This window comes from Sminthopsis crassicaudata, chromosome 1, assembly GCF_048593235.1.
Source record: "Sminthopsis crassicaudata isolate SCR6 chromosome 1, ASM4859323v1, whole genome shotgun sequence".
Lineage (NCBI taxonomy): Eukaryota > Metazoa > Chordata > Mammalia > Dasyuromorphia > Dasyuridae > Sminthopsis > Sminthopsis crassicaudata.
The window spans coordinates 691,660,821-691,676,639 of NC_133617.1; the positions used below are offsets into that span (position 1 = coordinate 691,660,821).

Genomic DNA, 15,819 nt, shown 5'->3' on the forward strand with positions numbered 1-15,819 from the left:
TGTCACAGATGTTCTGTGGAGAAAACAGACCAACAAAGAAAAACCTAAAAAACTGAATCACAAACGGAAAACGAGGTTGTTGAGGTTCTGCGGCACGGACACCGTTCTGCATTCACGAGTCGGGACCTGAATGCTTGCTGAGATGTCCATTGTTTTCAATACAGTAGAACAATATGCTGGTAAAAATTGATCCAATCAAAAAATAACAATAATAATAATAATAATTATAATAATAATAATAAAAAGGTCAAGATAAAATAGCAGCTGCATTCATGTGTTCGTTGGTTTTTATGGTTCTTTTTTTGTTTGTTTTTGTTTTTAGTTTTTTTCTTCTTCAAATTCACTGAGTCTGGAAAGACAAACAGGACCCAGGACTTAGATACTCGACTCTTTGGGGGGCAAGTCCACATTGGTGACAGAAGTCACAAGGGAGACGAGGCAGTCCGAGGTAGTGCCATTGACAGATTTACGGATCAAGGACACCCGTTCCTCCACACAGCCTGCAGAAAGTCTGGCCTCAGCATCGTGGTCCCAGCACTCCTCGATGGTCACACAAAGCTGTGCTAACCCCTGTGGGCAAGAGGGAAAAAAGGACATTAATCTCACTGGAAATGCCTCAACACAGTCTTGTCAATTGGTGCAGTCATCTTTTGATGACCTGCTTGCTAGAAGATCCGACTAACCCCAATGCCTTCTTTCCTTTACTCCTCTATTCAGTTCATGTGGACTCAGGAAACAGCTTGAGAGACACATGATTAGACAGGGAAATCTGATGCAAAAATAATCATCATAATACAATCGCTCCAAAACCTAACAAAAATGAGTTGGGGATTATCTGTGCTTTTTTTTTTTCTTTTTCTTTTACTTTTTCTTTTTTTTTTTTTTTTCTGATTTTCTCAGTGTCCTCAGAATTTAGCATAAATCCTGGCACAGATAATGCTAAAACTAAAAACTTGTAAGAGAACCTAATCTGTTTTCAGGAAAAGAAAAGATGTGAAAGAAACAGAAGGGACTAAATGGTCATAGACAAACTATGGAGAAATGAATTCACACACTCCAGTCACTTCTACCTTTCTACATGTGTCTAGGGCTCCACTACTTACATACCTTTCTCCCCAGATTCTAGTAGAACATTCACTGCAGTTCAGGTCCAACCTACTCTATCTATAGATATAAGAATCCTCTCTATAACATCCTAGACAAATCCTCATCAAGTTTTCACTACCACCGTGACAGCAGATCATTTATCACCATCTCAACAAGCCAGCCCACTCCACTTTTGAGCAGTACTAATTCTTGGGGAGTATTTTCTTACATCAAGCTGCCCCTCTAAGAAACTATCCCCAATGTTTTTCATTGCTCTTTGCTTGACCCTTTGAGACCAAAAAAACAATTTAATTCCCTTTCCCTTATGGCAAAACTTCAAACACTTGAAGGCAGCTTTCATATTCCTACATTCTCACCCAACCTTTTCTTCTCCAGGCTAAACAGTTTCATGTCCTTCAAACAATTCTCATAAGGCACAATTTTCAATTGTCTTATCACCTTAATCATCTTTCTCTGGGCTTTCTTCCTCTTGTTAAAGAAAAGGAACAGTAAGGGAGTTAAAGTGTATGTGCGAGTAAGTGAACAAGAAAAAAACACACAAGCAGCCCAGGAAACATCTTCTCATCTCATCTCTCTCCCTCTCTGTGTCTCTCTCTCTCTTCACACACACACACACACACACACACACACACACACACCGGAGATCCATTCAGTTAAGAGATGATTGCAAATGACCAACATAATCTTGACTCAAAGGCATTCTCTCTACAGACTCAATAAGGTTAGGAGGTCCAGAAAGAAGTTGAAATCAAAGTTTAAAAAATAATCAGTTTTTAATGCTGCCAGGAGAACATTATACAGCAGCACTGAAAGATGATCAACTATGATAAACTTAACTCTCCTCAGTAATACAATGGTCTAAGACAATTCTCAAAGTCACATGAGGAAACTGCTATCCATATCCAGAGAAAGAATTAAGGAGCCTGAATGCAGATCCAAGTACACTATTTTCACTTTTTTTTTTCCTTGTGATTTTCCCCTTTTGTTCTGATTCTTCTTTTATAACATGACTATTGTGGAGGTATATTTAATATGACTGTGCATGTGAAACCTATATCAAATTTCTTGCTCTTGGAGAGTGAAAAAGAGATGGAGAAAAAAATTTGGAACTAAAAATTTTATCAAAGTGAATGTTGAAAACAATTTTTACATGGAATTGGAAAAAATAAAATACTATTAACTGAGAAAAAAAAAGAAAGTAATCAGTTTTCTAAGAACTTATCCTCAACTCATTCTTCCTTCTTGGGACAAAGTGCAAAGAACATTGGATTTAAAATTGGGGAAATCTGGATTCAATTCTGAGCTCTGCCATTTATTTACTTCCTGAATGACCACTGTCTTATTCATTTAACTTATGAGCCTCAGTTTCCTTACCTGCTAATGAGGAATTGGAGTAATAGATCTTTCAGGTCAAGTTCTAGATGTTATGAATAGATAATTTAGAAAACCACAAACTTTTGTAATCAGAAGCCTTCCTACTCTAAAGAGTCACTCATTTTCATCCTGTTCTTAGGTGAAAATAACTTGAGGCTGTTCATCTCTACCATGATGAAATAAGACAAAACTTTTACATTAATGCACAGGAAGTCATAAAACAAGACACCTCTCCTCTGCCATATCTGGCTGGGGCCTATAGGGCAAGAAGTAAGGAAGAGGAGGAAGGAAGAGACACTTACAGGATGCTTCAACCAGTGATCTTTGAAGGCAGGACGCATCTTTTTATGCACTACTACCTCTTGCAGGTCTTCCAGGGATGGATGTTGACCAATTTCCTCCTCAAAAGGTAACATGTACTCATCCACAGGCCCTGCAAAAATAGGCAACAAAATAGGGTCCTGGTTCATGCCTAGAGGGGATGTCCCATTATTCATCCTACCTTGATTGCCATTTTCACCATAGTCATTAGCAGATCAACATAAGATCCAAGGCTAGAATGGCATGGCCTTGCCATTGGGCACTAAACAAAGTCCGTGATGTGTAGAGAAGACACAGTTCTAGGATCAAGAGCTTGAAGCAAACCCCCTCCCACAGGTAATCAGACACTCACCATCCACAGCTGTGCATCTAGACACCAGCTCCCACAGTACCAGCCCCATTGCGTACATATCAATCCTCAGGAAAGCATCTCTCTGGAAGTTGATTGCTCCTTCCAGCACCTCTGGAGCCATATACCGCCTGGTTCCTACCTAGTTAGATAGACCACAAAAGTAGGGGGTGAGAAGGGAAAGGAGGATATGCTACAGAAACTGGGGTAGGAAGACAGAATGAAAAGCAAGTGGCCTAACAGACTTGGGTTAAATCCTGCCTCAGTCACCGAGCTAGAGATGAACAAGTTATTTTGTATAACTGTAAAATGAGCACGTTGGGACTCGATGGCCTGAAAAGTCTCATCTAGCTATAATAGTCTATGATTCACAGCAAGAGAATGAGCTATCATTATTTTTAGGATCTATGATAATCAAGAATGTCAACAGGATCAATGATAATCAAGACTGCCACTTCTTGCATTGAACGGTATAATGAATGACAAGGTAATTGCAAAATCAAGAATCATTCAAAAATATTATTTGGCTTTGGAATATGTAATATTCCATAATATGTTATGACTTTTATGAAATGTTTTACATAACTTCACATGAGCTTTCTCAATGGGGGACATAGGGAGGGAGGAAGGGAGAGTCAAAATTTAAAAACCAATGTAAAAATCATTTTACATGTAACTGGGAAAAATAAATATTAAATTAAATCATGAATAAAAAAAGATGTAATGTGTTTTATTTGCTGGAGGCAGCAGAAATTATCTGTTTAATTTTATTTTTTCTTGAGCTGATCTGTATTTTCTGCGTATTCTCCCTCGTTGCCTGAGCCTAAATCTGCCAGCTGTTTGATAGGCTACTATGATCCATAAGAAGATGAGCAACAGATAGAAGAATTCTTTGAGCTACTGCTCTAAATCCACAGTGTATTGTACTGCCCTCTCCCACTTTAAAATTTCTTTTTTCCAGGATAATATGAAGGTCAAAGTGCCTCGGACAAAAATAGTCAGTCTTAAGCATGGTAGATATTAATAGGATTTAGAGGAAAGTTGCACAGATAAGAATTAGTCACGCCTCAGACTCGGCTTGCTAGGATATACCCTTTGCCCAAGGTCCAGCCCCCAGGTATTCTGCATAAAAGGGAAGAGAGAAAGACAGAGACAGAAACAAAGAGAAAGACAGACAAACAGAGAGGGGACAGAGAGAGACAGAGAGATATCAGTGTTTGAGGTTACCAGGAACAAGCTATATAGTTAATTTTCAATTACCCATGCAACTAGTATCCAGGAGAGTTCACATAATTGCAAAGGCACTAGTATCTGATTTCAGAATCTATTACATGATTTTTCATCTGACAGATAGCCTTCTTAGTATTATCAGGTTCAGGTGGGTGTTAATGTTGTTCCAGACCAAGGACATGCTGGTTGACAGGAAGAGGAAGGGACTTGGGGTTTGGCAGGAGAGCTAATTGTAAGCCTGATTGTCAAACAGAACAGTCCTTGTCCCTGACCTCCCTCCCCTCTCACCTGCCCATGGGTGTCCCCTGGAGGTTTTCCTGGTTCAAACCGCACAGCCAGTCCAAAGTCAGCCAGGACAGCTGTGAGGTCACTCTTCAGTAAGACATTCTTGCTCTTGAAATCCCTGGAAGAAGTCAGGACAGAAGCTAAGCTGAGATCTCATAGGGATCACACCGAATTCCCCAAGCTGCTTCTCTGTCTGTCTCTGTCTCTCTCTTGAACATAGCAGGACTGCCTTGGAACTCAGGCTTCATGAGAATTCCAAGCCAATACCAGAGCTTTCCTGGGGCCTCCTTGCTGTGTAACATCCAATCCCTATGCACAGCCTGTAGCACCCCCCCTCCAAAGCCCATTCCCTTCGCTCATGGTGAATTCTTAGTGCCTCCCCTTTTGTGGGAGAGTTCAGGCCAGACTTCATTCCCTTTCTGGCCCTGTTCTTGACTCTCACTTCCAAACTAATCTCATCTCATTCTGAAACTTCCCTCAACACCTGAAGCCTTCTTTATACAATTCACCCACCAATCAAACTTGTCTTTTTTTTTTTTTTTTCCTGTTTCATCACAAATGTGGCCTTCCGTCTTTCCTTTATGTGGAAGGCTGTCCCCCATACACAGGTTATTCACTCTTTCCCCCATCACCTCTTAGACATTAACTATCCCTTTAATTTCCATCTATACACAATCCCTACTTCCTTCAAGAAGTCTTTTTATTTCCCCCAGACTGTAGTGCCCTCACTCCTAAATACTGCAATTTTTTTATATAGTTCTTATATTTTCTGTGAACATGTTGACTCCCCTTATCAGAATGTAAGCTCTTTGAGGTTAGAGACTGTCTTATTTTTATATTCATATCCTAATCCCCTAGTACAATGTCTATGACAAATCATGAGCTTAATAAATGCTTTCTGATTGACTGACAAGACAAAAAATCTATTTGGCTTGAAATTATATATTACATCACAACAATCAACTAAAATTGCATTTCCATAAGCATATATCTATGATGGGTCTGAAAATATGGGGTCCGAGGTTAAAACTTTTTTTAAAAATAAATCTACTAAGAAGAAAAAAATAAGAGTATCTGAAAGCCAACTGCATTATCATTGCAGTCTAGAGGTACAGATCAGCCCCAAATACCAAGTCTCCCCTTTCCTGTTCCCCATCCACATGCCTTCATTCAGTGCTCTCAAGTCCCAAATGATGATACAAAAATATGGATGATTTGAATCCCTTCATTTCTTTAGCTGGATAAAGGCATAAAGCTCTAGAAGGAAGTTCACAGAAGTTCCCCTGAACAAAGACACAGCCCTCCCCTTTCATGGAGGGGCACTCATTTGTCACACTGATCACTGAGACCCATACAACTAATCAGTGCTAAACTGAAATCCATGACTTGGGAGCCCAAACGCAGCACTCTTATCATGTTCGAGGATGGCTAACACATAAGTTAAATTAATATAACAATAGTGTAACAAATACTGAGTCATCCTTGTGATCTGGCTGTCCTTTTATTAGTATGATAATGAGTAAATCTCAAGCCTCAACTTCCTTATCTGCAAAATGGGGGAGATGGTCTAGTTCAGAGGTTCTTAACCTAGAACCCATAGATTTAAGGAATTATGTGAATTTTAAAAAGGGAAAAAATTACATTTTTATTTTCCGCAATTACTAACTTCAATTATTTAAAAATATTATTATGAGGTGTGGTCCACAGGTTTCACCAGTCTGCCAAAGGTCAAACAAACAAAAAAATTAAGAACATTTGATCTAGATGATTGCTAAGGTCCTTTTTAAGCTAAAATTGTTAACTTCTATGTCAATAAGAAATGCACATATAAGCATGCATGCTTATGCATGTGCACCCACAAATGATGTGACTAGTCATATAAAACCCATTCCTTAACACACAGATTTAGGAACAGAGAGGTGTGAAACCAAGAACTTGGGTGTTTACAAGTTCTCTTTGAACACTTAGGAAAATGATAAACCACATCCTTCACTACCCTCCCTGCCAGAGCCCAGAAACCACCCAGAATTTAGGGAATATTAAATAAGCAAAAGAGGAGACTCCTCAATTATGCTTCCTTCCTCACCTTTCGTCCAATAAAAATACTGAACCCTAAATAACGGCCACCCACTGAAAGAAAAAAAAAGCCCTCCACTATCATGGGCTGATTAATTTAAAAACATCAAGGGAAACCAAATTGCCACTAGGGGGCACCTGGAAATCAATCAGCAGCTATGCTATGGCCATACACTGAAAGCCAGCCCAGAGCAGAGACTGGGAGTGGAGGAAGAATTAAGTGTAGTGAACCATTTACATCCAGAGAGAGAACTGTGGGAACAGAATGGGGATCATAACGAGGCATTTTCACTTCTGTTGTTGTTTGCTTGAATTTTATTTTCCTTCTCATTTTTTTTCTTTTTAATTTGATTCTTCTTGTGCAGCAAAATAATTATATAAATACATATGCCTATATTGAATTTACATATTTTTTTTACCACAGTTAAAAAAAAAAAAAAGAATTCTCAGAAAAAAAAAGGATTAAGAGTAAACAACTGACATCAGTGTCTTTCTAAGTCAACAACAGAAGCAAGGTGGGGATATTTTGGAGGGCCAATTAACTGGCCTCTCTCAAGTCTCCTCAAAAAGCCCGGCCATGGAATGCACTCCTGGGCTCCATCTGGGGGCAGATGGCAGCTTATGCCTAATTCCCAATCTCCGCTCCATCCCAGCATCTTATCCCTCCCTTCTTCCTCTGCATACCTGTGGGCAATGGCTGGCTTGTGCCCCTCTCCTCGGCACCAGGGCACATCCTCATGTAGGTAGGACAAGCCTCGGGACATGGTCTCAGCTACATGACACAGCTCGTTCCAAGTAACAATGTTCCCTTTTAGGTAATCTGTGAGAGAACCCTGCAAGAAGTAGCAAAGGGAGGATTCAGAGACCTGGAAGGGGAGCATCTCTCTAGAAAAACCAAACTCATAAGAGCTCAGACTCAACTTTGTGGAGTTGTGACCTGGGACAGAGGAGGACAGAAATTACGAGTTCTTTTAGGGGAAGGGGAAGGCAGGTCAGGATCACCTTGTCATGGAAGGCTGTGATGAGCCACAGCTCCACCTCCAGGTTGGAACCTCTCTTTTCCGCTGCGATAAACTGGAGCAGGTTTTCATGTTTCATGCCTGGCGTGCTAAAGATGTCCCGTTCACTCTGCCAGGACTGTTTGTCCTAAAGGGCAGAGAATATCAGCTCTGAGACCTCAAGGAATAATCCTCTTAGAGTGGTGGTATAGCCCTCCCGACCTCCCAGTTTTTCCAGTACATTCACAAGCACAACTTAAGCATTTATGAAGTGGAAGGCACTGCAGTAAGCACTTGGAATATAAGAAGAAACATGTAAATATTGGGTACATGGCAATCTGAAAGGGGAAAGCACTAGCAGCTGGGAGAATAAATCCTTCTCTATCTCCAAAACGACAAAGTATATTCTCATGAGATCATCTGGGGAGAAAGGCAGTAATATCCAAAGCCTTTGTTGACTTACCATTCTCATTCTGTGACTTTGAGAATCCTTAATATCTTATTGGTCACTTCCTTAATACCTACAAATAGGGTCGGTAGTCTCCCTAAACCAGGCTTGCTGCCCCTCATGCTACAGTTCTCCTCTCTTTCAGTGCTAACCTTTTAGTCTTTAATATCAGCTGCCTCCATTTTGATCAATGCCCACTTGTAGTCCTAATCTCACCCTCCACTGAAACAAATTTCTCCAAAAGTCTCGATTGCCAAGTCTAAATGCCTTTTCTCAATTCTCATCTTCCTTGACTTTTTTGCATCAGTGAACACTACTCTTCATCTGGGATATTCTCTTCCTTCTTGGCTCTATCCACAGAGCTAACCCAAATCCTTCCACTTTGCTCACCCACTCTGTTCTGTCTCCATATTGCTCTTGTACTTTTCCCTCTATACACACATACACTCTCTTCCTCCCTCCCTCCCTCCCTCCCTCCCTCCCCCCTCCCCTCTCTCTCACTCTTCCATCCTAGTTCAGGCCCTTATCATATCTCATATGAAACTAAGGAGGAAGGGAATAAGCATTTATATAGTGCCTACTGTGTTCCAGGCACTGAGCTAAGTGCCTTAAAGCTATTATCTTGCTTGATCACCATTAACACTGGAACTGTCAGTATCTGCCTAGAAATATAATATCTAAAATCAGATTTGTTGTTACCTGTAATGGAAAAATCTTCACTGCCACATAGTCATTCATAAGCTGAGCCTTCCAGACACAACCAAAACGTCCCCGGGCCTTGATCTCCAGCAATTGCAAAGGCTTCAAGCCCACAAGTGGTGAAGGGGGTGGAGGACCCGGGTCCTAAAATAACAAAGGGATTAATAGGAAAAGAGTTCAAAAGTCTATGGAACCACAAAACATTTTCTTTCATGAACTCTGAATGGTTAACAACATGCCACGACCCTGAGAATGATATCTATAGGTTCTTGACATGGCTACTTCCCCAGGTATACAAAGTCTCGACTAGAAATTGGGGTTCAGGGTTCATATCCCGACTCCACCCTCCAGCTCTCATATTCTACCATATGAACATAAGCAAGCCACTTGAAGGCTTCAATTTTCTTACTGCAGAATACTGAGGATTTCTCTGGCTCACAGATCTCAACAATAGGCTAAAGAGACTCACGAAGGGAACAAGTGGGAAGGGCATTGAAGTGAGTGCTTATTTTCACTGTTGTCTAGGTGAGAAACACAAGTGTGTCCATAAATACTAAAGAGGTATGGACAAAGGAAAGCAAGACCCTCTATCTCTGGAGAAATCTCTTCCCTGGAAGAGGAAAAAACTATGTATGCTCTCTCAATTCCTACAGACCGCATCCCTCCTCTCTCTCCCCAAGGGTCTCTATTTCCTCAATTCCCCCAAGTACCTCATTGACATCCACATGACCGTAGGGAGGCTTTCGATGTCGGTACATCCAGAACGCAATGACAATGGCCAAAGAGAGGCCCCCAATAGGCAGCAAGGCATATGCAAGTACTGTGAGTAGGGGGACAGTTGAGGGTGGCTCATAGGTAACTGCAGAGGGAAAGAAGAATTGAGTCACAGGTGGAAGCAGCTGGCCCCTCACAACTATAGCAGCATCATGTTTCCTCTTTCAGACTTCAGAATTCTATCTTGCTAGTCTTTTTTTTGAGACTAGCAAGGCTACCAAAAGATCACCCTAACTACCCCTCAACTTGGAGAAAGTCCTTGTAGAATCATCTGATATGCCCCATTGCCAGGGTTCTAATCCCAGAGTAGGAAATATGTGCTAGGGGCTTATTCCCAAGTGTTTGTCAGATGCATCTATCTACAGAGGGAGATATTAGAAAATATAAAAGCCATATATACATATTTATTCTTATAAAAATGGTACAGATGGATGCCTATCAATCAATCATGAGCAGATCCTCTATACTAAAAATAAGAGGAAATAATCTAGTAGAAAGAGCACTGTCAGAGAAAAAAAGGACTAAATTCAAATCCCGCTTCTAACTGACTTATCCAGGATCACATAAATTTTAAGTAATGATCTGAACTCTGGTACTCCTGACTCCAAAGTCAGTGTTCTATCTACTTCATCCTGGTATAATCTTGAGCAAACCACTTAACCTCAGTTTCCTCATTTATAAAAAGATGAGGCTAGTCTGGATGTTGTCTAAGATCTCTTCCACTTCCAGATTTATGATTCTAGAATTTTGTCTTTGGGTAAGACAATAGACCACTTAACAGTCTCACTAGACAAAGAACACTCCCTTTTCTCTAGAAATACTCTCCTACTTCAAAGATCATAAAGGTAGGCACTCCTTTCACCAATGCAGATGATCTCAGGGAGTTGCTGTGGCTTAAAAATCCATTCTGTCATGTTTGCTTGGAGAACGTCTTTTAAGTTTAGTTGGTTGGGTCTTTCAAACAGACAGTTTTTGTCAAGAGGGCTGCCCACGAAACATCTCTAGTTTGGTACTATCTATCTAAAGTTTGTTTTATGCCAGCATAGTCTTTGAGAACCTATAATCATGCTCATGCTTTGAGTCCTTAGAGTGGGACTTCAGTGGAACCTTTCAAAACAATCTCCTCCTTTTTGGTATTCTTGACTACATATGTAACTGTGCTTGTTTGAAGTGATTCACAATACCCACCCTCCAACATAAAACAAAAATCTCCACTTAAGAAATAAATTTTCTAAGCTTCAGTTGAAATCTCTAATAATCTTCAAATGATACTTTAGATACTGAATCCATAACTTGTTATTGCTTGACTATACTTATTATTAAAAAGGACTTTATTTTTACTTTGGGGGTGCTGTGGGGTGCTGTTAGAAAGGGGTAGTGACACAGATGTCAAAGGGAAAGGCATCAATTAACATTTTTAAGATACATAGAGGGGAATAGAAAAAGGGACCACAGACAAGCAGGCAAGTTAAATGTAATATGCATTTACAAGAAAACAAACTGTATGTAACAGACTATCACATATCTTAAGCAGAGATTCCGTTTTATTACATACTATTTTTCTAGTCACTGAATACAGAAAAATGTTTCTTGATGTTTGTCAATTTCCTAAAACAATATGAATTTGTTTTAAAAATTGAAGCCATAGGAAAATTTTCTCTTTGTTAATTAGTGGTTTTAAAATTAAACTGTCAGTTTCCTGAGGGCAAAGACTGCATCATCGTCTATTCCTGTAATGGCCTCACACACCCCAAAATAAAATTTTCCCTGAGCCAAGTCCAGTCATGCAGTCACAGCAGCAACTCAAAAATTAAGTGAAGAATGAAAGTCACTATTGATGATGGAGCTGACTATTGCAGCAACAGGAGTCCTGTAGAATAATGAGACATCACAGAACCCAGGGAAGGAGAGACAGCAGGGTGTACAGAATGTAATACTTGAAGTGAAAATGCCCAATGTTCAAAATCCTATCTTATTTTCCTATGGGTAAGCCACAATCTCTGAAATCCCTGATTTTTGGAAAATGGGGAGAATAATAACTCCTGTAAGTATCTACCTCACAGGTCTATTGTGAAATTAAAATGGGCTAATGCACATGAAATGCATGCAAATTTAAAGCACTGTAGAAATGCCAATTATTTTCTCTTTGTTTCCCTCCATACCCTCTTCTTTCTGATTAGATTCACCATCTCAGCCCCCTGGACTTCTAAGGGCTCAGATCTTTCCTAGGTGTCTCAGCCCTTAGGTCAGTCCCCCCCAACTTCTCTCACCTTCAGGGCCAGTGACCTCAGGTAAATGTGTGAACTTTTCATTGCAGAAGTTTCCTTCACAGCAACAGAAGAAGACCTGGGGGTTCTCTTCAGTGGCCACACATTCCTGCCTGTGACAGAGATGCAGAGAAATTGCATACATTATCAAAGCCATCCAGACTTTCCTCCTAGAGTCCATTAGATTCTAAGCACTTACCCTTGACCCCTGGGGGCTGGGGGAGAGAGGGAAGCTGAGAAGATGAAGGCCTGCCCCATGTGGAGTGTTAATTCCCAAGTGTTTACTTCCATTTCACAGTTGGAAGAGAAGTAGCCCTTGAGAGCCACTTTGCTGATGGCTAAGCATCAAAATCACACTTGGAAACACTGACATATAATACTTCGTGATTTTAAGGAAAACAAATTTCAAGCTTTCAAGGAGACGATGGGAATATTCCCAACAAAAGGTTTCGGTAATTTGGTAAAGGGGAGGCGTGGAAAAGAGCCCAGGTAATCCTTCCAAAGTATCCCAAAGAGGTCCCATCTCTTCCCCCGCTTGCCAAACACAGGCAGGCAGTCACTGGGCAGTAATACCTGGCTCATTCAAAAAGACAGACGGCTCTCTGACCACGAGAATTGTGTCTGGCTGTAGCAGTGAACTGGGAAGGAATCTCCAAGGTAGGGGAGCAGTACCTGTCATAGCAATTGAAGTCATCCAGCCAACAGCCCTTCTTCACGAGCTCAATGGTGCCGGAGCTATTCCTCCAAGAGGCGTAGCAATGAAGGCGCTTGTCCTTCTCCCCCTCACAACGTTCCAAACCACTCTGGTTTGTCTTTTCCAGTTCCCAGTTGGCATTGTAATAGATGCATTCCCTGGTCTCAACCTCCCCACGTCCTGGACCTGCAGGAAAAGAAAAAGCAGGAAAGATGATTGATAAAAGAGAGATCCTTGAGTCCCACAGTCTAAGCCTCCAGGGATGAAAGGGAAATAAAACAAGAGAATTCCTTCAACTGTGTTCCTCCTGGGGATTTTCCTACATCATCTCCCTTCTGTTTTTAGTTTAGTTTAGTTTGTTGTTTTTTTTTTTTTTTTTGGGGGGGGGGATAATCACTCTATTTAACCTACTCTTGTCTACTACAAAAAGAAACATAAAATACAATATGAACTGTATTGAAACAATTAGAAAGGTGCAACTGTATCAGATTGTTCCCAAATGCCTACAAAGATGTCAGGTCTCCCTGTGTAGCTACTCTCTCCATTCCTCTCTTCTCCTTCACAATCCAATATCAAGGCCAAAAAAATGGTCTATACTCATTTTTATTTCTTCAAACTCAGTCCAGTTTGCTGTTTCACATTCTACCCATTGTTCTTCCAAATATCAACAATGACTTTCATTCTGTCAAAAACTTCTCTGCAGCAACAGAATTCTTAGTCACTCCCTCTCTTCCTTTTAAGATATATTGATTTCTGTTAGTTTCAGAGAAAAACCACACTTGATTGGTGCTCTTCAAAGAATCAATGAACCAATAAATGTTTATTAAGTCCCTACTACGCACAGATGCTGTTAGGCAATAAGGATAAAAAGAAAAAAACAGGAGAAAAAAAGAGCAGTTTACACCATTCCTCTAATTGCTCCTCTGTTTCCTTCACTAGCTTCTGATCCTCTTCCTAACTCTTGGTAAAGGGTATTTCCTGAGGTCCTGTTCCAGGCCTTTAATTCTCCTGCTTCTTATACTCTGTCCTTTTGACAATATCTTTCATTCCCACAACTTCAACCATAAGTTGACACATATGACTCAAATCTTTATCTCTAGCTCTGATTTCTCCTCCAAAATACTGACTCATTTCCAACTGCTGAGGTGGTAATTAAAGTATTTACACCTGGATATTCTGCTAACACTTCAGACTCAATTTTTTATTCCGCAATGAATTCTTCCTTCAGTAGTCCTACTATTCACCCAATTTATCAAGGCCCAAATCTTACACTATCAAGTCTCACATCTAGCTCTCCACCTTGCTCTTGGCCTATTCCATTTTCACTAATACTAATACTGATTCTCCTTGCCTTCTGCCTGAATCAGCAGGAGAATACAAGTGCCTCAAGGGGAGGAACTGTTTCATTTTGTAGCACAAAGCGATTAATCAACAAGTATTTAGTAAATGCCTACTATGCACAAAGTTTATAAATATTCATTATATGCTATGAACATAGTATGGATTTTAAAATATTTATTGCCTCATCTTCCTACTGCTTGTTCAAGTAAACCCTTCATATTGCTAACAAAAAGATCTTTTTTTTATGAACAGATTCAATCAATCCCTTTCTCTTTTTCTTTTTTTAAATATTATTTTTTAACTTAAATACAAGATAAGAAAAGAAAGTCATTGCCGAAGGCATAGTAGAACATAAGAGGATTCAAAATATGAAGCAATAAATTTCCATTTTAAGAAAGCTTATATAATAAATACCATACTTTGTGTTCAGAGTGGCCCATCTTTTGCTTCCTTGTAGATTTTGTTTTGTTCTTTACTGTGCACTTTTTACTTTATTTTCCCTCCTTTCTCCCCTTTTGTTCAAACTCCTTTCTCTATCATTCAAAACACTCCATATGCTGATGCCACATTACCTTTTTTCTGACTTAGCTCCTATTAACTTTGCCATTAACGCTATGCTCCAATCAGAATTAACTACTTGTTAAACTCTTGACAAACTGAACTTGTATTTCCTCATTACTCAGGATGTACCTACATCTGGAATGCTCTCAAAATCTTCACTTACCAATACAATCCCTTTCTGTAATGGCCAATTCAAATTCTCTCTTCTCCAGGAACTCTTCCTAGAGCCACTATTCCAGATGACAATGAATAACTTTCACTCTTTTGATCTCCCATAGCAATTTGTTTGCTCCTTTCTAGTGAACTCATTTTTACATTGTATTTCAGTACAATTACATTTTGATTTATGGTTTTCTCTTTTGTACATAAAGATAAGTTAAATAGAGTGATATCTCCCTTCCCTCCCCCCCCCAAAAAAAACACATAAAAAAACAAACAAACAAACAGGAATTCTATAGAAGGGAGATGACAGAAAAATCCCCAGGAGATAAAATCAGAAAATTCACAACAAATCACCATCTTTCACAAGTACTACATCCTCTCCTGCTTGCCAGCCCCTAGCCCATTTTCCCCAGCACCTCTCTCAGTATCATGTTCAGGTAGTAAGTAACATGAGAAGTTCCTTCAGTCTGGTATAAGCAGTTTCAGGTTCACTGTATCAACAGACTAGCAGGCACAGGTAAGTGCAAGTTAAAGAATCCTAACTTAAAGACAAGACACATCTCTCTCAGAGATCCCCATCCAGCTTCCTAGTCCAACTACCAGACTCAGTTCTCTCTCTCTTCCTCCCTGAGGGCTTCTGCCTCTATCTAATCTCTTCAGCTCAGATCAGTCCAGGCTAAAAAAAATTCTTCCCTCAGACTCTGGATTCTTTGGATCACAAACTATAGGATAAGAGCTGGGGGAAAAAAAAAGTGGAGATTCACAGGATTCATGCTCTGATACTCTTATAATCTGAGTCTCCTGGCCTAAGGGAAAGGCCAGGCTCTCTGTGTAGATCTTATTATCAGAGTTGGCTTGGAATACCAGGACGTAGTCTGAGAGAGGTAACTTAATTTCTCATAAATATGGGGGAAGGGGAGAGTTTCCATCTGTTTGATGAAATAACTTTATAACCTCAAGACTTTAAAAAATAAGATACTAGCTGCTCCTAATTCATACATATATAGCATTTTCCTGCCTTCCCAAAGCTTAATCTCATATATATTTCCCTCTTCCTCCTCACTTCTCCCTAATTAATACCACTCATCATACTTCCAGTTACCAAGGCTCAAAATCTCACAGGCCTCCTGAAC

At 40.0% G+C, this 15,819-nt stretch overlaps 1 protein-coding gene across 2 annotated transcripts in view; it reads right to left on the reverse strand.

Moving 5' to 3' along the window:
* Positions 1 to 251: 251 nt before the first annotated feature.
* The window catches only part of ACVR2B (activin A receptor type 2B), an 85,964-nt gene continuing 70,396 nt past the window's right edge, over positions 252 to 15,819 (reverse strand). Inside the window, exons 2-12 of one of the 2 annotated variants that reach the window (XM_074283629.1) lie at positions 12,601 to 12,808; positions 11,932 to 12,041; positions 9,598 to 9,746; positions 8,888 to 9,031; positions 7,745 to 7,888; positions 7,427 to 7,575; positions 4,670 to 4,784; positions 4,244 to 4,273; positions 3,155 to 3,293; positions 2,784 to 2,914; positions 252 to 570 (exon numbers count right to left, since the gene is read on the reverse strand). In XM_074283629.1, coding sequence (XP_074139730.1) covers positions 376 to 570; positions 2,784 to 2,914; positions 3,155 to 3,293; positions 4,244 to 4,273; positions 4,670 to 4,784; positions 7,427 to 7,575; positions 7,745 to 7,888; positions 8,888 to 9,031; positions 9,598 to 9,746; positions 11,932 to 12,041; positions 12,601 to 12,808 — 1,514 coding nt within the window. In that variant the 3' untranslated portion in view covers positions 252 to 375. The remainder of the gene's footprint in view (positions 571 to 2,783; positions 2,915 to 3,154; positions 3,294 to 4,243; positions 4,274 to 4,669; positions 4,785 to 7,426; positions 7,576 to 7,744; positions 7,889 to 8,887; positions 9,032 to 9,597; positions 9,747 to 11,931; positions 12,042 to 12,600; positions 12,809 to 15,819) is intronic. The other variant, XM_074283630.1, reaches the window with a different exon arrangement.